We start from the raw sequence: 21,817 nt of genomic DNA on the forward strand, positions 1-21,817 counted from the left end.
TCGGTGTCCCCATCCCCGGGGCTTCGCTCCCCGGCCGCCGCCGCCTCGGTCTCTCCCCTCTTCGCCTCCCGTTTCTGCCCGGAGGGTGACGGCGGAAACCCGCGGAGGACGGGCTGCGAGGAGCCGCGGTGGTCGGCGTGGGGCGGCGCGGGGTCCCCGGGGGGGCCGGGCCGGCTACATGCGGGACGACGGGCTGGCCAGCTCGTAGAAGAGCAGGTAGGCATCGCTGCTGCGGACGTGGCTGGACGACATGGGGGTGACGCTGCGGAGAGGTGGGCAGGCGTGCCGTGAGCGACGGGGAGCCCCGAGCGGGGTGCTGCCGGGCGGGGGGGGGGTCTCCCCTCTCCAGCCCTGCGGCATTGCTCCCGCGGCCCCCTGAGCCCCCCCGCAGCCCTCGCCCCGCACGTGGCCTCACCGGGAGTCGTTGAAGCTGTGCCACTCGCTGGAGACGGGGCTCTTGCAGTAGGCGGTGTAGTGTCCCCCCATGGTGGTGCCCGAGTGGTTGGAGACCGCGTAGAGGTTGTAAACAGCGTGGTCTGCAGGGTGCAAGGGCGGCACTCAGCGGTGCTGGGCGCTTCCCCCGTGTCCCCATCCGTGGGATGCAGGAGGGACCCCTGGCCACCCGCAGGTCTTGTCCCCTCCGTGCCCCATCTCCCCACCACGTGCTGGCTGGGAACCCCAGGGGACATTTCTGCTGAGGGATGTCCCCTCCCCTCCGCAGGGCCACAGGGGATCTGGTGGGCATGAGGGACCCCATCCCAGAGCCGGCTGCACCGCCCAGCCCCAGCACTCACTGCAGCTCTGCGAGGCAAACTCCCGGAGGTCCAGGTCCTTCAGCTGGAAGTTGACGAAGGTGGTGAGCTTGCTCGTCCGTATCCTGGCCTCCGAGAAGCGCTTCAGGTCTGCGGGGTGGGCGTCAAGGAGCCAGGGAGCAAAGGGGACCTGGACGCAACAGGACCCCCCACCCCCCTCACCAGCACCACCTGCCCCCAGCCCCGCGCCCCAGCCAGCAGGATACGAAGCACCAGGATCTTGGGGAACTTCTGGATGCTGAATTTCTTTGTGCACCTTGTCCTGGCTTTGCAGCGACAACACGTCTGAGGGAGATAAACCATGTGAGCAGAGGACCAGGGAACAAGCCAGCCACACAGGACACTGAACCCAGGAGTCCTGGGGATGTGGGAACCAAGGGGAATGGGCCCAGCCTGGCCAAGGCAGGCCCTCCCATCCCCATGCCCTGTATCCCGTACCGGTTTCTCGTCCCCGTCCAGCACGTCCTCTTTGGTGAAGAGTCGTAGGCAGTCCATGAGGGTCACCTCGCCATAGCCCTTCTGCGGGAGCACAGAGCYGGGTCAGGGTGCATGGGGCACAAGGGTACAGCAGGGACGCAGGGAGATGGGGTTGTCCTACCTTGGGGATGGGCAGGGACAGGTCCCAGAAGGGGTCGAAGGCTGTGGAGCAGTAGCCGCATTCGCTGCAGGTCAGTGAACTCTTCAGCTGCCCAACGAAGAGGTCTAGGGGAGACGGGACAAGGAGCGGTGAGATACCCCCGGCTCCCACTGCGGTCCCCAGCCCACCCCTGCCCTCCTTCCCCATGGCTCCGCTTCCCTTCCCGGGCCCAGTACTCACCCCCGATCCGGCTGTCCTCTCTCTCCTGGTACCTCCTCCACATCTGGCGGCTCTTCTCATCGTCACTGCGGGAGATGAGGAGACAGAGGGGTGATGAGCGCTGTCCCGGGAGCTGTCCCGGGGCCTGGCTCGCATGGGGATGGCCGGCACCTGCCTCCCACCCCGCTCCCAGCCCGCCGCTTACGGGAGATGGTCCAGGGTGTCCGTGCTGGCCCGCGGCCGCACCAGCACGCGGTTCACCTCGCTGTGCAGCCCGTCGAGGAGGAAGCGCAGGAACTCCTGGGCGTCCTGCTGGCTGGAGGAGACACGGGGCACGGCGGGTGAGCGGCTGCAGGCGGCTCAGCCCCTGCCCGGCCGCCCCCCCGGCCCCCAGAGGCCCCTTACTTGTAGCCGACGAAGCGGGGGGCGTATCTCTGGATCTGCGTCTTGAACTCGGAGGGGCTCACGCAGTCGTTGGGGGACGAGGTCCAGAGCAGCTGGATCAGCTTTGCAAACTCTGCCGGCAGAGGGGCCGCTCAGCGGCGCGGCCGGCTCCAGCCAGCCCCGCCGGGCGGCTCGGAGAGCCCAGCGCCCCGCGCCGCGGTAGCGCGGCTGCCCCGGGGGAGCCCGGCGAGAGCGACCCGAATCCTCGCGCGCGCGGGCAGGCGGCCGGCGGTTACCTGACATGAGCGCGGTGCGCATGCGGCTGTTGTTGTTGAGGTCCCGCAGGTACTGGTTCTGCAGGCAGTAATCCCGCAGCTCCTTGGTGTTGCTCAGGCACTGCAGGATGGAGTTCATGAAGCACTGGGGGAGGCAGAAAGGAAAACCATGGCAACGGAGGCAGCCGGAGGCAGGCGGCGGCAGCGGGGGGGACGCCTGGGGAGGCGGCACCGGGGCGGGTGGGCAGAGGACAGGGAGGACACGGCGTGGGCACGGGCGCGGGGCTCCCTCCCTCCCTCTCCATGCGGAGCGGCGGTGCAGGGAGCTGGGGCAAGAGCGCGGGGCCAGGCCGGGATGCTGGCGGGGCGAGGGGCCGCGACGGGGGCTCCCGCCGCAGCGGGCACCTGCCCCACGGAGGAGCGGAGAGCGGCGGGAGCGGGGGCGAGCACTCACCGTGTTGCCGAGGTTGCGCAGGCCGGTGAGCCCCTGCACCGCCTTGGAGCTCTGCAGAGAGACGGAGCAGCGGGTGAGATGGGGTCCGGCGCGCCGGCACGGCTGCTCCCCCGGGGCCACGCTGCGGCACGGGGCGTCCGCAGCGCCAGCGCTCGCCACGCTGCCGGCTCCCGCTGGCCCGGTTGCGCCGCGGAGCCTGGCTGAGTGCCCAGCCGTGGGCAGCCGGACCCGTCCCGCTGGCCGGTTCGGCGCCGCTCAGCTCCCCATCCCAGGACCGCGCGCGGGGCTCAAAGTCCTTCCCGCCCGGCTGCACTGCTGCCCCTTGCCCCATGCTGCGGCCGGGGCGGCCTCCCCCAGCGCCGGCCTTGTGCCCGGGACGCCGCGCGAAGGCAGCGCCCCTCGCCCGGGCCGCGGCAGCGGGATGCACACGGTGCCCCGCTGCCACCCTGGCTGAGCACGAATGCAGCCCGCGCTTCGGCATGGGCTTTCTTGCGGGGTAAAGTCCAGCCGGGAAAGCGCAAGCCGAGCCTCGTGGCAGCCGGCCGGCATCGGCACGCCGGGCCCCGGGCGCCGGGGCTCTGCTCCGCGCGGTGCCGCCTTGCTGGGCTGTGCACGTGTGCCGGAGGGGACCTCGGCGCCCCCGGGCTGCACCGCGAGCCGGGCAGGCTCGTGCCCAGCGCGGAGACAGACGCGGGCAGCTGCGCGCGCTGGGCAGCATCGTCACTGTTTGCTGGAGAGAGCGAGAGCGCCGGGGGCGCTTTGCGGAGGCCGCGGCGTTGCTCACCCTCTCCCGGCGCGGGGGAACAGGTGCCGGCAGGAACCCGGGCGTCCGGCTCCCGAGCGAGCCCGGCAAGGAGGGGAGCAGCGGGACAAATTTCCCCACAGCCGTGCCAAAAAGTGGGATATTGGGGGACGATGTGGCTCGCGGGGTCAAAGCGGCGATCGTGCCCCCGAGCTCGACCAGGTTTTAATGATCCTCGGGCGAACGCCCTGGCTGCCAGCCCCAGGCATGAGGAGGAGGAGGAGAGGAGGGAAGGGGGCCCAGCAGCTCCGAAATAGCAGCAGCTGGTGTGTGTGTGGGAGGTGCTGAGCACCCAGTCCTGACAGCAGCCCAAAATAACCCAGATACAGTTACACGCGCTCCTTAGCGACGGCGCAGGCATCACCCACCAGCGGGGGGACCGGGATGCAGCGGGGACCCCCGCCGCCCTGCCCGGGGGCACGCAGCTTTGCCGGGCAAACCAGGTATCCCGCGTGGGAGCATGTTCCCACAACAGCACCCAGCACCACGGGCGCTCAGGATGCACTCGGGGCATCCCGAGGCTGCTGGGCCGAGCCGGAGCCGGCCACAGGCGCTCTGCACCGGAGGGCGGCCGTGCGAAAAGTGCCAAGCATCCCTGCCGCTTGCCCCCGGGCACGGGCAGAGCCGTGGGGCCGGGCAGCCCCGGCCACCCCAGCCGCGGTGCTGCTCCTCCGGTCGCCTCGGCTGGGCAGCGGGGAGCATCCTGCCGGCGCGGGTGCCGCACTGCCCACGCGCCCGGCGCTGCCCCACTGCTGCCTTCCCGTGCCCCCCCCCCCCCCCCTGCCCCCCCCCCCCCCCCCCCCCCCCAGCGCCGGCAGCAGCCCCAGGGCAGAGCCTGGGTCCGCAGGGGACCCAGGGCACCTCACCCCGCCGCACAGGCCTGTCTGCACCAAGGTCTGATTTTCCCCACGGTTTTCCCTCCCCTCAGTGACTCAACTCCAGCTAATCCCCCTCGCTCGTCCGGGGCTTTATCTAGGACACGGCGCTGCTCGGAGACAGCGGAGGAGAGCTGGCTCACGCGGAGGTGGCTGGGGAGTCCCTGAGGCTGCACTGCGGGAGGGGGACGGGGGACGGGGGACGTGAGTCAGACGGTCCTGCTGTTGGGGTCTGCACGCCAAGCTCCCATCCGTGCAGCGGGAGAGCCGGAGCTGCCAGGCTTACATAAGTGCTGGGATCCTCCTCTGCCTGCCCCCGGCCCTTCTCCCCGTCTCTGCGGGGGGAGACCTGCCGCGGGCACCGTGGCTCTGGGCTGCGCCAGACCCAGCCCGGGGGCACTGTGCGGAGGGGCTAGTTTGGCCCATGAGTCTCCTCCTCGCAAAGGGCAGGACGCTGGAGCACAGGGATTTGGCCAAGGTCACTGCAGGGGCAGGGCTGGGACAGGGATCCCGGAGCCCCGACATCCCATTTCACCCGCTCTCTGCGCCCCCCGCTCCAGCCCTCGGCTGTGCCTGTCTCCCGGGGGGCTCCCAGACCCCCGGTGCTCCCAGTGCCCGGGGGAGGCATGGCAGGACCCCGGCCGGAGCGTGTCCCTGCTTCCCGGGGCGCACGCTCCCTTGCCCACCTCTCCTGTTGCTCTCCTGGGCATTGCACCGGGGTGCCCCTGCCCCACGGCAGGGGGGCGGGCGCCCACCCCAGCACCCCCGTCCTGCAGCACGGGAGACCCCCGAGGAGGAGCCGGGGCCGTGGGGCGCCCCGTCCTGCCCGGCGTGGGCAGCGGCAGCCCCCTCCCCGAGCCCCCTGCCCTGCGCCCCAGCTGGGGCCGGGGGGGGCCCGGCGGGCGCGCGCGGGGCTCGTACCTTGGTCTTGTTGAGGACCAGCCCAACGAAGGTGGAGACCAGCAAGGAGCCCGGCATGGAGGCGCGGGGGCGCAGGTCCTTGTGAAGGTCGGGGAGCGCCGGGGGCTCCTCGGGCAGCGTCACCGTGTAGGAGTCCCTCATGGTGCCCCTGGCAGGTGCTCAGGCGAGAGGAGCCGGCGAGGGCCGCTGCAGCGGGGGGGGATGCCCGGGGGCCCCTCGCCTCGGCCGGGGGCAGCGGCTCGGGGGGCCTGGCCTTGCCGCTGCTGGCGGGCACCGCCGGCCGGCCGTGCCCGGGCGACGGCGATGCCGATGCCGGCTCTGGGGCTGACGGCACCTGAGCGGCTCTGACATCAAATGGGTGGAGAGGCGGCGAGCAGGGCTCCGTGACGGCCAGCCCCCGCCAGCACCGCGTGGTACAGGGAAGCCGGGAAGCCAGGGGGGCCCGCGAGGGGCGGCCGTGCCCGCGGCACCGGCTCCCGGGCTGCCGAGCGTGCGGCAGCGCCGGGGCCCGGGGGGCTACGCGGGGCCTCCGCCGCGTCCGGGGAAAGTGCGGGCAGCATCCCGGTGCGGCCCTCTCCCCCTCGCCGTCCTCCCCGCTGCCCCTCTGCAGCGCTGCGGGGCCAGGAGCCGCCAGGAGCGATGCTCCCTGTTCCCCCCCACCCGGCCACCGGCACCAGGCCGACATCAGGGGGGCAGGAGGGTTTTTACCCCAAGGGCCAAGGGGACGCAGCTGCCCCCCGCCTGCCGGGGCGCCCCCCGTGCCCAGCGCCGCTCCCACGGGTCCGGCACCGGGCAGGCTCTGCAGCCCCGCGGGACGCCAGCCCGAGCGCCGCGCAGATGCGTGGCTGAGCGCAGGTCTGCCCCGGCCGTGGGTTTCTTAGCCAAACTGGCTCAGAAGGGCCCCTGCGCGCAGACCCCGCTGCCCAGCACGTGGGGACGCAGGGGCGCCCGCACCCAGAGGTGCTGCTGGCTGCCCGGGGGGGATGTAGGGGCTCGCGAGCACGCGATTCCCCTCGAGGGCCAGCCCCTCACTCCCTGGGTAGGGCCATTTTGGGGGAGCTGAGCACCAGCGGGCAGCGCACGGTCCTTTAGGAGATGCACCGGCACTGCGCTCAGAGAGCATTTCAGTGTCTTGTTTCGTTTGCTGGGGCAAAACTCCCCCAAAGCCCTACACGGGGCGAAGGGGCCCCTCCGGTCTCCCAGCAAGGAGCAGGGCACCAGCTCCCGCCTCCGCTCCGAGCACAGGGGAAACTGAGGCACGGAGCGGGCCAGGCTCAGGCTCTGCTCCTGCAGCAAGGGCAGACGCGGAGGCTGGCAGGGAGCCCGGGTGTCCTGCGTCCCAGCCCTGCGTCTCCCTCCGCGTCACCCCTCTGACCGCAGCAGGGCGAGCGACGACTGAGGCTTGCGGCTGCTTGCGCGTGCCCAGGTGTCTTCACCGCCCGCTCAGGGAAATTTCCACGGGCGGCCGAGGCAGGGAGCGCGGCCGGGCTGCTCGGAGGACAGCCGGAGCCACCCGCCCGAGCAGGGCTGAGGGGTGAAGCGGGACCCACGCGGAGGCTGCTTTGCTCCCGTGCCAGCCCCCATCACCCCCCCACCCCCCTGAGCCGGATTCGGTGGCTGTTTGAATCCTAATTGCTGCGGCTGCAGCCTCTCGTCCGCTGTGCGAGCTCCGGCACAGCCGGTGGAGGGGCTGACTACGGGGAGGGGAGGGGAGGGGAGGGAGACTATTTTTGGCACCAATAAAAATATCCGAGGAGGCATCTTGCAGCGTTATTCATCTGCAAGGCCGGGGCTTTTTGCATCACAACAGGACGGTTGTCGTAATCCCTGCTTGCGTGTGCGCGTGTGTGTATATATATATATACACACCCTGCGGTGTGTACACTGTACACACGCCAGGACACAGTGTGCACGCCGGGGGTTCACACCCTGCCGGCTGCATGGGTGCCCYGCAACACGGTCATGCGTGCACCCCCCGGGTGCCACAGCCGGGGGGGCCAAGGCAGAGCCCCCCGCTACGTGCCTGCCCACCGCAGGGCAAGCACGGGCCGCTCGCACAGCGYGCACCGCGCCGCACTCAGCACGCTGCACGCCCCGGGCCAGCGCTCTTGCCGCCCGGCCCTGCAGAGCGGCGGGTGGCCTCCGAGGCAGGATCTGCCCCAGGGTCTGGCCTGCCCTGTGCGGTGCACGGAGGGGCCGGAGCAACCTTCTCCCTGTGGGATGCGCTGTGCTGGCTTAGCYGGTTTCACAGCAAGAGAGGGGAATTAGGCAGCGCGGGATGCACAGCTTCCCGTGACGAACCTCCTGGCCTGGGGACATCAGGCACCAAGGACCAAATTTCCCTCCAGCTGGGGCAGCACATGGGCTCTCGGGGCAAGGCTGGAGCCGGAGAGCCAAGGGGAGCCACGGCTGGACAGCATCGCTCAGAGCCAGCCACCTGTCCTCAGGTGTCCCCTGCGCAGCAGTGACCTTCTGCCACGGCGAAAAGGTTGCCACGGGCCCGACGGGCACCGCAAAGGCGGGCAGGGCAGGGACTGGCTGCAGGCCAGAGCTGTCAGCTGCTCAGGATGGGATGGCAGGGAGCTGCCRGCGATCTTGCGGGTGCTCTGCCCTTCTGACCCTATGTTCACCCAGGGCGGTTAATGGGGCGGCACAGCTCCGGCTCTGCCCCCTCCCTGCCAGCCTGCCCTTCCTGGGAGCCCGCAGAGGCTCGGCAGGCACCGCCACTCGTGACAGCGACGCACGCCTCCTCGCACCCTGCGGGCCCGTAAACTGAGGCACGAAGCGACGGCGCAGGTAGGAGCAAACGCGGGCACCCTTGTCCCGGGTACGAACTCCTCTGGCTTGGCCCACGTTGTGCCAAGGCAGGAGGCGGCAGGGGAGAAGGGAGCCAAGCCGGCTCCGGCGATGCCCCGGCTCCGACGGGAGCGGGTGCTGCTGGCCCTGTCCCGGCGCCCGGGTAATGGGGCAGAACTGATGGCAGCGCCGGGGCCGTAACACACACCCCCCTCCCGCCCCCCGGCTTGTTTCCGGCACCTGGCACGACCGCGGGCGCCTGCAGTCTGTTTTACGATCGAGTGCGTTCGCTTCCCAGCTTGGAAAAGCCGGGGAGGGGGGGAAGAGCCCACGAGTGGAAAATAGCAGGTGAGCCCATTAAAAGCACCCAGGGAACCTAAGCCGGCGTCGCCGCTGCAGCCTCCCCGCCTGCCCGGCACCCTGTGCCAGCCGCCAGCAGCCGCCCGGCAGCCCCGGCTGGAAACCCCCAGGGTGCACTCACACCCCCCGGGCCGCGGTTTGGGGGCAGCGCAGCCCCCCGCCGCCCCGGGGGGTCCCAGCCGCGGCCGTCCCAGCTCACGCAGGCTCGCACCCGCACTGCCCCCAGGTGCAGGGCACGGAGGTGCTGCACCCCCCCTGCGTTGTTTCCGCCTGTCCCCAGGGCCTGCACGACCCAGATCGGTGTCTAACACAGGCGGGGATGGGGAAGCGGGGAGCCGGCTCTGCCGGGAGTCAAACAGGCGGCTCCAGAGGGGCAGGTGGGAGCTCTTCCCCTGGGGATGAGGATGCCAGGGCAGAAGTCACATGGAGGGAGACAGGCAGCAGCCTGGAGGCTGCTTCCAGGGCCTTGTCCCCTTCCACAGCCTCTTCCCCCATCCCTTTGGCACGGGCAGGGATGTGGGGGCACTGGCTGAGCTTTCTCAGGGCCACTCTCCCTCCGGCATGGGAAGAGCCTCCTGTCCTGGCCACGGGGAAGAGAAACCCCCAGCTCTCATCTCCCCGCTCAGCGGGCGAAGGCGGGATGGAGCCGCAGGGCAGCAACGGGCAGGTCAGACCCTGCCCCGGGGGGGACCGGCCCCTGCCGTGGGGTGAAGAAGGGTCGATTGGGAAGAGAGAGGGAGACGACGCAGGCAGGGCCTGACCGGATCTTGGAAGGAAACCTGAGTGGAAAATTACCAGCCTGCTCCCGTGCGCTCCCGAGATGGGCTGCGTGCGCGACGCCAGCTCCCGGCCCGGGCTGGGGCTCTGGGGATGGCGCAGCGCTAATTTATACCTGGGGCACCGAGCGCTCCGCCACCACCCGTGACGCTGCACGGAGCGTCACGGCCATGGAAAAACCGCTCCGTCCCCGGCACGTGGCCAGCACCGTGGCCGCAGACCTCGTGGCTGCTCCGGCCCTGGCTGCCTGCTYGGGGCTGGGGCTGGGCGCACTGAAACGGTGGGAGCAGACGGTATCTGGGATCGGGAGCCGGGTGCGGTGCGGGCAGCGAGCCGCACGGCTCCGCGCGGGATGCCCGCCCGTCCCCACGGCCCGGCTGCCTCAGCACCATGCCGCAGCTCTGGCCCAGGACCGCTGCGCAATCAAAGGCGGCGCGAAGGAAAGGTCGGTACCATCCCTGCGCGGCCCAGCTGGGGAAACTGAGGCACGGAGCCACACGGCGAGACCCCCACGAGGTCCCTCGGGTTTCAGCACAAGCCGACGCGGACCGCGCACCCCGAAACGTCCCGGCTTCGCCCCCTGCTCCCGACAGGCGCCACGTACCGGGGGGTCCCAGGCCGGCGCGCCGCAGCAGCCGTCGCTCCTCTCGCAGGGCTGGCCGGCGTAGCGGGYGGCCGAGGGGGGCAGCGCGGAGCCGGGGGCGCCCTGCGTGGGGTTGCAGGGCCCCGCGGGCAGCCCGCCGCGGCCGCTCTTCCTCCCGTAGGTCTCCAGGTAGTCGCGGACGTAGTCGGAGTGCACGGCCGCCTGGTAGAGGGTGCAGAGCTCCTGGCGGGCGCGGGCGGCCAGGGGGCCGGGGGCGGGCGCGTAGCCGCTGTCCGAAGCGTGCAGCCCCGAAAACTCCCGCGCCAGGTCCGAGTGGCTGCTGGATTTCCGGCGGCTGAGGGGGGCGGCGGCGGGCGCGTAGCCCGGGGGGCTGCCCGGCGGCCCCGCGAAGGCGTAGCACGTGCCCCCGCTCAGCCCCCCGCCGCCGAGCGGCCGGGGCTGGCTGCGGACGTACGTGGGGCTCAGGCGGGCGCCGGAGTCGGGGTACAGGGCGAGCCGGCCGGTGTCGTAGCCGCCGGTGGGGGACAGCCCCGCGTGGCGGTAGCGGGGGGAGGCCAGGTAGCTGCCGRCGGGGCCGGTTCTGAAGCCGATTTTGTCCCTGTCGGCGTAGGACGGGGCCAGAGCGGAGCCATAGGAGGAGGAGTAGGAGCCGTAGCCGGCGGGCACCTTGCTGTAGGCGGCGTCGGCATAGCGGGACGAGTCGACGTACCGCTTCAGGGTGGAGGAGAGCTGCGACATGCTGCGGGCCGGGGCTCAGCACGCTCCGCTGGAGGCATCGACTGCAAGGGAAGAGCCCGGCGGTCAGCGCCAGCGGCCACGGGACCTCGCCGCCTCCCGCCTCGCCCGGAGACCCCGGGAYGGGTGAGCTCGCCGCCACCGGGGGCCAGGGGCGCGGGAGGCCTTGCTCTCCATCCCCATGCTCCATGTGGCAGGGGGTGATGATCCCTGTGCCGTTCTGCAGCCATGGCCCACRCTGGGGCCTGGGGGGCTGTGTGAGGATGGCCGGGGGTGCCCCCCATCCCGGCGGCCCGGCAGTCCGGCAGCCTGCCCCGGGCCCCACCGCGGCTGCGTGCTGCCTGCTCCCATCAATAATTCAGGCCGACACGAGCCCTCGTGGCCAGGCAGCTGCRGGCGAGAGCCCAGCTCGGACCCCGCAGGACCCGGCGGCTTCTCCCCATGGGGCAGGAGAGGGAAAAAGGGCGGCAGGCAGCAACGGAGGCGCCCGGAGCAAACGCAGAGCCAGCCCAGAGCCCAGCAAACCCGGAGCGGCACGGCAGAGAGGGCGGTTTGGCAGCAAAGCCCCCTGCCCAGGGATGCATCCCGCAGACGCGCCAGTCCCCAAGGCTCCTCCTGCCCCCGCTTGCAGCCCCCTGAGCACCCCCAGCCCGCAGGCAGGGGGCYGGCGAGCAGGCAGGGACGGGACAACCCGGCAGCCTGCAGACAAGGGCTGTCCGGAGGCGGCAGGGAAGTTTGGCTCTCGGGGTGGCYGGTGCCCTACCTGTCCCCGGGGCCGCGGCTGGCCCAGGCGCGGGCCGGCAGCCCCGGCCGGGCTCTGCAGCGGCGGCGGCGCTCGCGCTGGGCTGCCCCGGGTGCCTGGCGTCCCGTCCCCGGCAGGACAGCGGCTCATGTGGCTCGGAGAGTCTCCAGTCACCAGGGAGACGACCCTGATTCGGAGCGTTTTCCCAGCCCAGCCTGGGCGGGCTCTGGCCCGCGCTGGCCCCGCGCCAAGCATCAGCCGCGCCGGCCGGGGGGTGACGGAGACGGGCGCCCTGCCCTGCCCGGCCCCGTGGCACGCGGGGCGCATCCAGGCGTGGGGACAGGCACCGCCGCGTGCCCAGCGAGGGAAGGAGCTGCCACAAAACCTCTCCCTGCCCCAGACTGGTGGGGGCCCAGGCGTCCTGCTCAGGGCCAGACCCCGGGAGGCCCCAGGCACCCCCGGCTCCCGGCGGCAGCCTGACGGGACCCCCGGGGGTGCCGGCCCGGGGCCTCCCCCTGCCCTGGGCACGGGGCGCGCGTGCCCTGCATTTTCCACCGGCAGCCGGGTGAAACCGATCCGCGTGAAACCGGAGTCGGCGGGAGGGAAGGGGAGGGAGCGCGGCGCCGCGGGACGAGCCACCTCCGCGGGGCCCGGGGCCGAGGCTGCCGGCGAGGGGGCCGCGGGCGTCAGCTCCCGTGCTCCCCCCGGCCCGGCTAAGCCCGGCACGCGGGTGGCCCCGGGGGCGCTTTGGGAGACGGCGGTGAGCGAGGAGCGCCGTCCGGCCACCGGGGCCTCCTGGCCACCGGCCCAGCTTCGTGGCCGGCCGGCCGCGTCCTGGTCGCTGTTGTTACTGCGGAGGGAGCGACCATCCCGCAGCGGAGACGAAACTATTTACAAGCGAGAGCAAGCCGGAGCGCACAGACCTGTTTGGGAACGGAGGGGTGAATAATCCGCTTCCAGGCAAATACTCCCGCGATACGCCCGGCGCTTCCCTGCCAGGCCCTGGCCGCCCTTGCCAGCACTGGGAGGGCCCAGGGACGGCTCTGCCAGCTGGGATTTGATACGTGCAGTGGGGAATCACGCTCGGAGGGACACGGCGCCCTGGCCCGGGGGCTGACGGCGCCGGGTGAGAGTGACTGGGCCCCTCGGCTCCCGGAAAGCGCCCGCCTGGCTGCCCTCCTCGCCGGGGCACGGAGCAGCCGAGACCCCCCCGCGCTGCCCTGCTCTGCGTCCCCCAGCCGGCCGAGGCGCCGCAGCCCTGGGCTCCGGCCGGCCGCCTCCGTGCCGGCGCAGCACGGCCGTGCCAGCGCCGAGCGTGCAACAGCCCGTCCTGCACCCCTGCCCGCCGGGGTCTCCGCTCTGGGGCACGTCGCGCCACCGCCACCACCGCCGCCGGCAGCGGCTCGCCTGGGTGCGCGCAGGGCGCTCTGCCCCCGGGAAAGGCGCTGGCGCCGGAGCGGAGTGCGGCAGGTGCTTTCTGGCAGCGGGACAGGGCTACGCAGCGCAGATGCGCCCTGGAGATGCGGGGCAGCCCGGAGCGGGAYGCGGGGACCGGGACCGGGAACCTGGCCGGGGCGCGGGCGCTAACCTGTTGCAGGACGGGAGCGACCTTACCGTGTGGGACTGCTGCGTCTACCGCGACCTCCTGCCCTGCGCGGTCCCCGCGTCACGCCGTGCCGGACCCCAGGGCTGCGGGAGACGGGAGCGTGCCATGAGCCGGAGGAGCTGAGGGGGTGTGAGAAAACCCCGGTTCCTCCCATCGCTTCCCGGCCCGCGTGGCCCCTCCCTGCCCACAATAACGCTGAGCTTTCCTCCCGCCTGGCACAGCCCTGGGGCCGGCACCGCTGAGTCAGGCCTCCTGCACCCTCATTATCCTCCTTGGGCGTCCGGGGAAGCTGAGGCACAGGAACGTCCGGTCCGTCATCATACGGCCGGGCGGCAGCTGGCACGGAGAGGGGGCCCAGGAGTCCGGGCACCGCAGGGGTGGCTCTCCCTGCTGGGCAATCCTCCCCCAGCCTCCAGCTCCGGCCTCCAGCTCTGGCCGGCCTTCCTAAGGGACGGGAATGATGGGAAAACTCCAGGCTGGGATAGCATCGGGGCTGCCAGGGAGGCAAAGCCTTCACCCCAGAGGCAGAGGAGCAGGGAAGGATGCTCCCCGGACACCCCGCTCCCTCTCCAGCTGCTGTACTCCACCCGGGACCTCGTGCCCCAGGCCCTGGCGAAGGCCGTGTCCCCTCTGCGGCCCGTGAAGCACCCGGGCGGCTCAGCTTACACAGTCCCAGCTCGCTCCAAGGTGTTACGGCACAGCTGCTTCTTGCTTACGCAGGCTTGGAGCTGTGTCCGCCTCCCCTGAGACACGATGTCCCAGCCTGGAGGTTACTGGGGGAGCAGTCTTGGGGACAGCGGGGGCAGAGGGGACACCTCTACGTGGCTTGGGGTGGAGGGACTCCACATCCACGTCCCGATGGTGCCATAGGGGTCAGGGCAGCCCCCTGCCCATTCCCCGAGGAAGTGAGGCCAGGCATAGCTGCATTTCCCACGGGGAAGGGCAGCCCCGAGCAGCCCTGGCTGGAATGTGCTCCAGTGGGTTTGCTCCCGCGAGAGGCCTGCATCACCCATGGGAGATAAGAGAGACCTCAGAGCCCTGGGGCGCTGCCGGCAGCCCTGCTCCAGCACCGGTGTCCAGGGCACGGGTGCCACCGCAGCTCCAGGGCTCCTCTGTGTCGCTCGCACTCGCCCCCAGGGCTAAGGTCACACGTGCTGCCGGGGTGAGCCCAGCCAAGGCCCTTCCCGCAGCAAAGGCATCCCCCTAGCAGGCACAAGGCCTGAGAACCCTCCAACTCGCTTCACGTGCTGGCTGGGAGTCACCGGTCTGGATTCGCGCTGAGCTGCTGACACATACCCACCCGCCTGGCTGCGAAACCTGCGACTCACCCCTCCTGCCGGGCCACCCCCGAGGCAGCAAAACGCCAGACCCAGGGGGAAGCCTGACGTAAGACCCATTGCTTTGAGGTCTGTGGGCGGAAAAAAAGAAGGGACCCCAGGGAAGCGCCCCGAGCAGCCGGCTCTGCCTGCCCTCGGGGACGAGGAGGGTGCCGGCGAGCAGGGAGCTGCCAAGTTTTCGCGCGTGAACTCCGGACCTGGCCAGCTCTCTGGAGGCGAAGCGGTCAGCAACCTCCCGCCAGGGTTTTGCCCAGGCAAAGGAAAAGGGGGAAGAGTCTCGCCAAGTCCTCCTTGCAACGTCTCAGCCTCCGATCCCGCTCGGCGGTGATGCCCCGGCCCCGGGCGGGTGCCGGCGCTGGCGTACCCGCGGCGGTCCCCTCACTCACCTGCGCGCGGGGCGCCTGGGCGGGCGGGCGGCCGGCGGCTGGTCACGGGGGCAAGGCGGGCACGGCTGCGGGCGAGCGCTGCTCACGGGGCACGGCGGCCGCGGGGCTCGGCGGGGGGAGCCGGTCCTGCCTCCCGGGGCGCTTCCTCTGGGGCTGGAGCGGAGCAAGCGATACAGAGGGGCCGGCAGCGCCCGACCTGTTTGCGGGCGGTCGGGCCGCCCCACGGCTCCGCTCGGCTCGGCTCCTCCGCCCTCCAGGGACTGGGCGAAACGGCCCGAGGGGGCTGTGCTGGAGGGCTGCGGGGCCGTGTAAAAACGCCACGGCAGAAATTCACGGCTCAGGTTACCGGCTAGATAAATATAGTGTCTTTATCTGACCTCACACGGCGCCGAAATGCTCCTCTCGCATTCCAGCCTCGGGAAGGCTTAAAGGGGACGTGAGCCCGGGGGGCTGGTGGCCCACGGCAGGGCAGGCCGAGAGGGGAGCCGGGGCAGGGGCGAGGGGTGCTGCAGAAACGAGGTAAGTATGGGCCTGGGGTAAGCATGGGGAGAGGTCTGGGGAGGGAGAAGGGGTCCAGGGGAGGAAGGCTGGGCGGAGAAGGAAGGGGGAGCCCGTGGCTGCCGGGAGGGTCTGGAGCAGGGCAGCAAGGGGAGGGGAGGAGGTGGTCTGGGCTTCGCTCCTCCTGGGGCGAGCAGGGGGGAGAAGAGCCTCCCCCAGGCCTGCGGCAAGGCTGGGAGCGGGGGCACCCAGGGGACACCCGGCCCTGGCACCGCACCCCAAGCCCGGCCCGCCCAGGGCGGCGTGGGGCACCCCACGCGCCTGCACCCAGGTGGGCTGTGACTCAGCGAGCACCTGCTGCGGATAATGAGGCGGGATGCAATTACGCCGGCATTTTCCTCCCTCCTGCCCGGGAACAGGGAGGGCCGCGCCGGCGAAGCGTCGCGGCCGGGGCGTAGCTCCGGGAGGCTGCTGCGGGGTCACCAGCGGTATTAGGGGGTGGCGGCAGGGCCCTGCTCCCAAACCCCGGGGCAGGCGTGTTTCTCCGTCCCTGCCCCGCTGGGCAGCACCTCGGCCCGGAGCAGGGAGCGCTGCGCTGCTGCTCCCGGCCGCTTCGGAGGGCGCCGGGGAYGGGGCCGTTGGCGGAGCGCTGCGGGCAGAGCGTGCACGCACGTGCCGCCCGCACGTCAGCAAGCGCGCAGCAAGGGGAGCCGGGCGCCGGGCGTGCACCGCCGTGTGTGCACCGCCCCGCAGCCGGCGGCTCTGGGACGCGTGTGCGTGCCCAGCCGTGCTCCCACACGCAGCCTCGGCACCAGCGAGCCCCCCCGGAGGACGTGCCCCGAGCGCTGGCCCAGACCCCCCTCTGCAGCCCAAGCTGTCCTGGGCTGATGGGACGGAGACCCCCCCCCCATGACCCCTCCGGGGGTGCCTGGCCGGCATCCCGCCAGGGGGACCATGCAGCCCCGGGGTGCCCCGACCCACCTACCCCACTTCGCCCCGGTCCTGGTGGTGTGAGTGACTCCGGAGCGCCGGCCCCGAGCTCACAATGGGGCCGGAATGGGGGCAGCCCCACACTGCCCCCCGCGCGGCCGGGACCACGGCGCTGGGAGCCCCGCTGGGGGCGGGCTGCCCTCCCCGGGGAGGCCAGGCTGCTGCCGGCCCCGCTTCTTCCCCGCGGGGCTCGGGAGAAGGGTGCTGGGGAAGGACGCCCCAGCAAGGGGGCCGAGGGCACCTGCCCCCCGCCTGCGAGCACGAGCTGCCCCCTCCCTCCCTCCCTCGCGGCGGGGCCGAGCCCCACCACGGCCCTCGCCCCGCGCCCCACAGACACGCGGCTCCAGCACACGACCTAGGGTTTTATTGTGCAGACAGAGGGAAACTCTTGAAGGATGGGTTTTCTTCTTGTTGCTTCCGGTAGGGGTTTCTTTTTCCTTTTTTTTTTTTTTCCTTTTTTTAACCCCCCTTTGACAAAGTTTCTTGTACGACAAGCTGTGGGAACAACTACAAATGTTCACAAAAAAATGAGGCTCGAGATGTAGCCGTGCGCTGCGGGCTGGGCTCGGCGCCTGCCCCGGCGCTCACCAGCGAGCCCGGCGAGCCTCGGCTGCGCACGGCCTCGGCAGCACTACGCGGCAAGCAAGCAGGCAGGGCCAGCCGGAGCCGGAGCCGGGGAGCGGAGCGGGGCGGGGGGCGGCTCGCGGCGTGCGGAGAAAAGCAAGGAGGGATCGGCAGCCGCCGCGAATTGCTCTCTGCCCTCTCGGCACGGCCTGGGCCGCGGGGAAAGCTCCCGCTCCCTGCCCCGCTCTCGGGAACGTCCCGGCCTTGCTGAAGTGGTGGCCAAAAGCTGGGCTGCCCTGAAGCCCTCTTCYGCTCTTCAGTGGAGACAGGGAAACGCCAAAAGAGAGGGAGCRAGTGGGGGGCAGAGGAGGGAGGGGGCACGTGGGCTTCTGCCAGCGCCTGGCACGGCTGGACCCCAGAGGAAGACTGCGCTGGAGGAAGGCTGCCGAGCCTCCCCTGGGGGGGCTCGGGGCCAGGCACTGAGGAGGGATCAGGACCTTCAGGTGTCTCCTACGATCCCCTCAGGGAAGACATGCAGAGAAGGGTAGACGACCACCTCCCTGCGGAGACCTGGGGGGTTGGGGTCCCTCAGGGGAGCCCCCTCCATGCCACCAGCCTGGCCTCGTGCAGCCCCAGGACCTCGGGCGAAGGCAGGGCCTCCGCAGGGAGCGAGGGCCAGGCTGCCGCTAGCTCGGAGAAGCTCTGCCCGCCTCCACCGCAAGCAGGTGCTGGCAGCAATTCCCCTCGTCACAGCTAAGGACTGGTCCCCAGGGAGAGCAAGTGATGGATGTCTCGGGCTCGGACAGCCCCAAAGTACCAGATGATGCCTGGAGGCCTCACTTCCAGCTCAGTAGAAAAAAAAAAGCAGATTAGGAAAAACTCAATTCCAAAGCAAGTTTGCAGCGAGACCCCTCCCAGGGCCCCGAAAAAGCCCGGAGGAGGCAGCTGCGTTTGGTGCGTCTCTCCCAGAGCTGCTTCCCTTCCCTCCCTCCTCCCAGCTGCACCACCCCTTTCCCTGCACCGTCTCTCCTTTCCCTGTGGGCTCGGAAGCAGGACTCCCCTCCCGCCCTCTCCCAGCCTCAGCTTCCCCTCTGCAGCCGGGGGTACCGCAGGACTGAAGGAGCAGGCTGAGRAGTCACCCAGTCACTCCACTAGTGGCCAGGGCCGGTCGGGAAGCCCGGCAGCCCCGTCTCCTCCGGGGGCCGCGGTCACTGCACCCAGCCCGGACACCCCTCTGCACACCGTTGCGTCCCCTCTCTCTCTTACCTGTTAGTCCAGCTGTCTTTCCCCAGGTGAAAACAGGCAAAAAATGACAGTTAAAGGGACGGGAGAAGCTGGCTCCGCAGGGCTGGTGCCCCAGCAGGAGCCCAGCAGCCGGAGCGAACTCGGGGAGGTGCGATGGGAGAAGCAACGCTGCCTAGCGGAGCCACCATGCTTGGGCGCGGGGCAGTGCCGGGGGCGCGTGTGCGTGTGATGGCAGGTCTCAGCACAGGACGGGGGTTAGCGTTAGATATACGGCTATATAGAGATAACATAGAGAGAGATTGCACTCGTTTCAAATCGTTCGGCTTCTCTTTCCACCGGCCACGTTCCAGCGGGGGGGGAGCAGGTTTGCTGTGGGGGGCTCTGTGTGTATGTGTGTGTGTGTGTGTGTGTGTGTGTGTAGGTGTGTGAGTGTGTGTGCTTTTCCTTTCACAGGGACACGAAGTCCACGGCTTGCAGGAGAGGCAGGGAAAGAAGAAGCAGCAGGAGCCATGAAGTGTTCTGGATCAAAAGGCTGAAGCCGGCGCATTTCTCCAGTTTGTCTGTGAGGAGGGGAAAGGGGGAGGGAGAGAGGAGGTGCCATGAGATCCCCCCGCAACAGGCATCAGGCTGGATGTTTTAGGGGGTGCTGGGACTCACCTTCTTGCCTGGTTTCTGCTGCGGACGTGCAGCAAGTCCTGGCCTGGCCCATTGCTCTCAGTTTCCCCTCCCACCTTGTGCCCTCATAGCAGGAAAGCTTTTGGGGGCATGGAGACCCCTGGGAAACATCAAACCCTGCCCCTGCCTGACCGAGGTGACAAGGGGACAGGCACCAGGTGAGACAAGGGGCTCTGCAATGGGAGGACTGTTCCTGGGGGAAATGAGTATGGAAAATCCCCTCGGCGTTCCCGCTCCAGACCACGTGCCTCTTCTGTGCTTTCCCAGTGTACCTGGCCCCTCTACTGGGACTGACGATGAAGCATCGCCTACGAGAGGGCTCCCGGTTTTCTGCCTGGTTTGGCCTATCTGGCGCCCAGTGCTGGGACTGGGGCCCAGGAGAGTGGGGGAGGCAGACTGAAATGGGGCAGAGTGAGGTCATCTGTTGGGCTGTCTGCTCTGCTGTCCTGAATATGGGCACATAAGGCTTGGGAAACACTGACAGGGCTCTGGGACGGTTTGGAAACATCATATGGGGTCATGGATTTCATTGCTGGCCTTGCCTACCTAAGGGGCAGGTGGGAAGGAGGGGCCAAGTGGGAGCTGGAGGCCGGGCACCGCTGCCAAACTCACCTTTGATGACAGTGATGTTCCTTATCTGGTTGCCGGTGTAGTCGTTGGTGGCCTTCAGCTCGCACATGTAGACGCCCTCGTCGCTGGTGGTGAAGCTCTGCAGGTAGAGGCACACCAGGTTCTTGTGCATGGTGACGTTGGCCCGGCCCCGGTAGGCGTTCTCGGAGACGCTTATGGTGCTGTGGATGACGTGCTTCCTGTTGTCCTTGGTGATGCTGAACTCGTAGGTCAGGGGGTTGCTGGTTTTGTTCTCATAACGGCAGTCCACCCGCAGGCTCTGGCCCAACAGGCAGGCACTCAGGTCCTTGATCATCTGGCAGTGGGTGGCCTGGAGGACTTGGAGAGGCAAGCAGGGGTCGGACAGGGAGCGGTGAGCCCTGGGGATGCCCATGCAGCCTCCCAGCCCTCCCAGGTGCTGAATACCACCCTGGAGAGAGCTGAGCCGAGCTGCCCCTTCCCCAGACACCCCGTGCCCCAAGCCCTCCCTGCTCCAGCATGCCCCATCCGCAGGTCCTGGACACCTGCGTGCAGGTCCCTGGCGTCCATGCTGCGCGGGGGATGCTGGAGCCCTGCTCCTCCCGGCTCTGAGAGCTGCTGTGTGTGTCTGCCTGGTCGGGGCCGAGGTCGCTAGATGGCAGGGAGGGGATCTGTCGCCCACCGGCCATACCTGTCAGGAAGACGGCGATGCCRACGGTGGGGTTCATCTCTGCGCCGAGGTGCCCGGAGGCGGCTGTCGGTGAGCAGGGAGCCTGGGCAGGGAGAGAGGGAGGCAGTTAGCCAGGACCATCTGGCCGGCATGCAGATGTGAGCACACAGATGCGCACAAGCAGGCACACACGGCAAGGATGGGCAGAGAGCATCTTCCCGCCCGGACGATGGTGCATTGCCTGCTCCTAGTCATGATATCTGATCCGCCGAGCAGAGCCAGGCTGGCCCTGCCAAGGAGCTAGGGAACAGGGCAATCAGTGACTGGCTCCCATCACCTTTTCATATCCTTAGGCAATGCCAGCCACGCTCCCTTTTCCCTGTCTGGATCCCGCACACCAGGCATTAAATTAGCGTGGCACAGACCTGCAGCCGCCTGCAGCCAGGCTTGTGCCTGCAGCCCTCCCCCCGCTCTGCCCCACACCCGGCTGGGTGCCTGCTCCAGGGACAGGGAGGAGAAGCCAGGACGTGTCCCCGGGCCTGCACATCACGGCCAGACCGCCGTGGCTTGCAGGCGGCGCGGTGCCAGGTGAGGGACCCTCCCTCCGCGCCCGCGGGCGGCCAGGCCTGCCAGCCCCCCCTGCAGCACCAGCGGGTGAGCTCAGCAAAGATGACTCATTGCAATGCAGTGAGGGAAAGGGGCCAAGAGCAGCGAGAAGGAGGGAGGAGGCAGCCAGACAGGGAACCAAGACTGCCAGAGGATGGCACCAAGTCTCCAGGGGTTGAGCTAAGCTTGCCGAGCCGTGGGGAGGAAGGGTTTTGGGGTGGGAGAGTCCCTGGTCTGGAGCCCATCTCTCTCCAGGCTGCCTTGCGGTCTGCACTGGTAAGGTGCCCGCAGATTTACGGTCAAAACCGCAGGCCTGCTGACAGCCTAAGCTAGCTGAGAGGAATCAGTTARAGGTTTGCAGCCCAGCCAAGCAACTGCACGGGGAATCTAGCCGCAGACATGCGGAGCGGAGGGAAAGGGTGGGGGAGCAGCGAAGCCGAAACTGGGACTGAAGGACACACCAAATGGCTTCCAGTCAGTCCTCCAAGCTGGGGATGTGTGCCTGGGTCCAGCCCTTCGGGAGCCAAGGCATGCAGAGGGGAGGACRGACACCTGGTTTGCCCATCTGAACCTGACTAAGCATTCGGGGAAGAGCTGGGAACTGTCTGTACTGCAGTCAGCTGCATTTTTCTATTTTGCATTTTTGGGGTTTTTTCATGTAACATTTGAGCAGGAAATACCAAACCCATTTGCTCACTGTGAAGCTGTGAAGGATCTCTAAAACCACAACCCCCAACCCAGGCCAGGAATAAAAATTACCTTCTGTTCAATCTTGATGAGCAAGAGGTTTCATATGGAGGACAAGGGCATGAGGGAGGAGACTGTCTGAGTCTCCTTCAGATTCCTAGAAGCTGGCCCTYGCCCCTCGCTTTAACACTTCTCAGCTCCAACCCACATCTCCTTGGACAACCCAGGACACCCTCTAGGTCASAACCAGCCTTTTCTCCAGAAAATCAGTGCAAATGAGCTCCTGGAGAAGGGGATTTCCTCCCATCTACATACAAAGGAATTAGACCTCCTAGACTTCCTGCCCTCGGGCCCTTTGGTCCCTTGTACCCCTTCTCTCCTCTTGGCAGCGGTAACAGGAGCGGGGTTAGCCAGGGAGCCCTCACTCTTGCCTGACCCCCGGGGGCTTTCCGCGGGGGCAGGACTCGCAGGGACGGCCACATCGGAGCTGCTCCCGCTCTCGCAGAGCAAAGCTTTGCGCCGTGGGCTCTACCTCCTGCCCGGGGCCACTCCGCCGCGACGGCACCTCTCTGTGCCCGCCACCCTGAGGAGCTCCGGGTCGCAGAGGGGGCTGTCGGGGATGGCGGAGGGTG

The 21,817-nt window shown here is 69.4% G+C and overlaps 2 protein-coding genes across 4 annotated transcripts in view; both read right to left on the reverse strand.

Moving 5' to 3' along the window:
- Positions 1 to 139: 139 nt before the first annotated feature.
- On the reverse strand, positions 140 to 10,594 carry USP2 (ubiquitin specific peptidase 2). Of its 2 annotated transcripts, none has more exons than XM_026054697.1 (12): positions 9,857 to 10,594; positions 2,722 to 2,772; positions 2,289 to 2,412; positions 2,014 to 2,125; positions 1,814 to 1,924; positions 1,630 to 1,694; positions 1,411 to 1,514; positions 1,251 to 1,331; positions 1,019 to 1,097; positions 795 to 902; positions 416 to 536; positions 140 to 262 (listed from the first exon to the last, which is right to left on the reverse strand). In XM_026054697.1, the coding sequence occupies exons 1-12, from the start codon at positions 10,592 to 10,594 to the stop codon at positions 175 to 177; spliced, it is 1,782 nt and encodes a 593-aa protein (XP_025910482.1). In that variant the 3' UTR covers positions 140 to 174. The 2 variants fall into 2 exon arrangements, with proteins under 2 accessions (XP_025910482.1, XP_025910492.1); XM_026054707.1 differs by lacking the exon at positions 9,857 to 10,594 and adding an exon at positions 5,320 to 5,460.
- A 7,812-nt stretch (positions 10,595 to 18,406) lies between these two features.
- Positions 18,407 to 21,817, reverse strand: part of THY1 (Thy-1 cell surface antigen) — an 8,962-nt gene continuing 5,551 nt past the window's right edge. Inside the window, exons 2-4 of one of the 2 annotated variants that reach the window (XM_026054733.1) lie at positions 19,914 to 19,995; positions 19,247 to 19,582; positions 18,407 to 18,519 (exon numbers count right to left, since the gene is read on the reverse strand). In XM_026054733.1, the coding sequence (XP_025910518.1) occupies positions 18,407 to 18,519; positions 19,247 to 19,582; positions 19,914 to 19,950 (486 nt within the window). In that variant the 5' untranslated portion in view covers positions 19,951 to 19,995. Of the gene's footprint in view, positions 18,520 to 19,246; positions 19,583 to 19,913; positions 19,996 to 21,817 lie in introns of those variants that run through there. The other variant, XM_026054741.1, reaches the window with a different exon arrangement.

Source organism: Apteryx rowi, unplaced genomic scaffold (assembly GCF_003343035.1).
Source record: "Apteryx rowi isolate R43461 unplaced genomic scaffold, aptRow1 scaffold_1229, whole genome shotgun sequence".
Classification (NCBI taxonomy): Eukaryota; Metazoa; Chordata; class Aves; order Apterygiformes; family Apterygidae; genus Apteryx; species Apteryx rowi.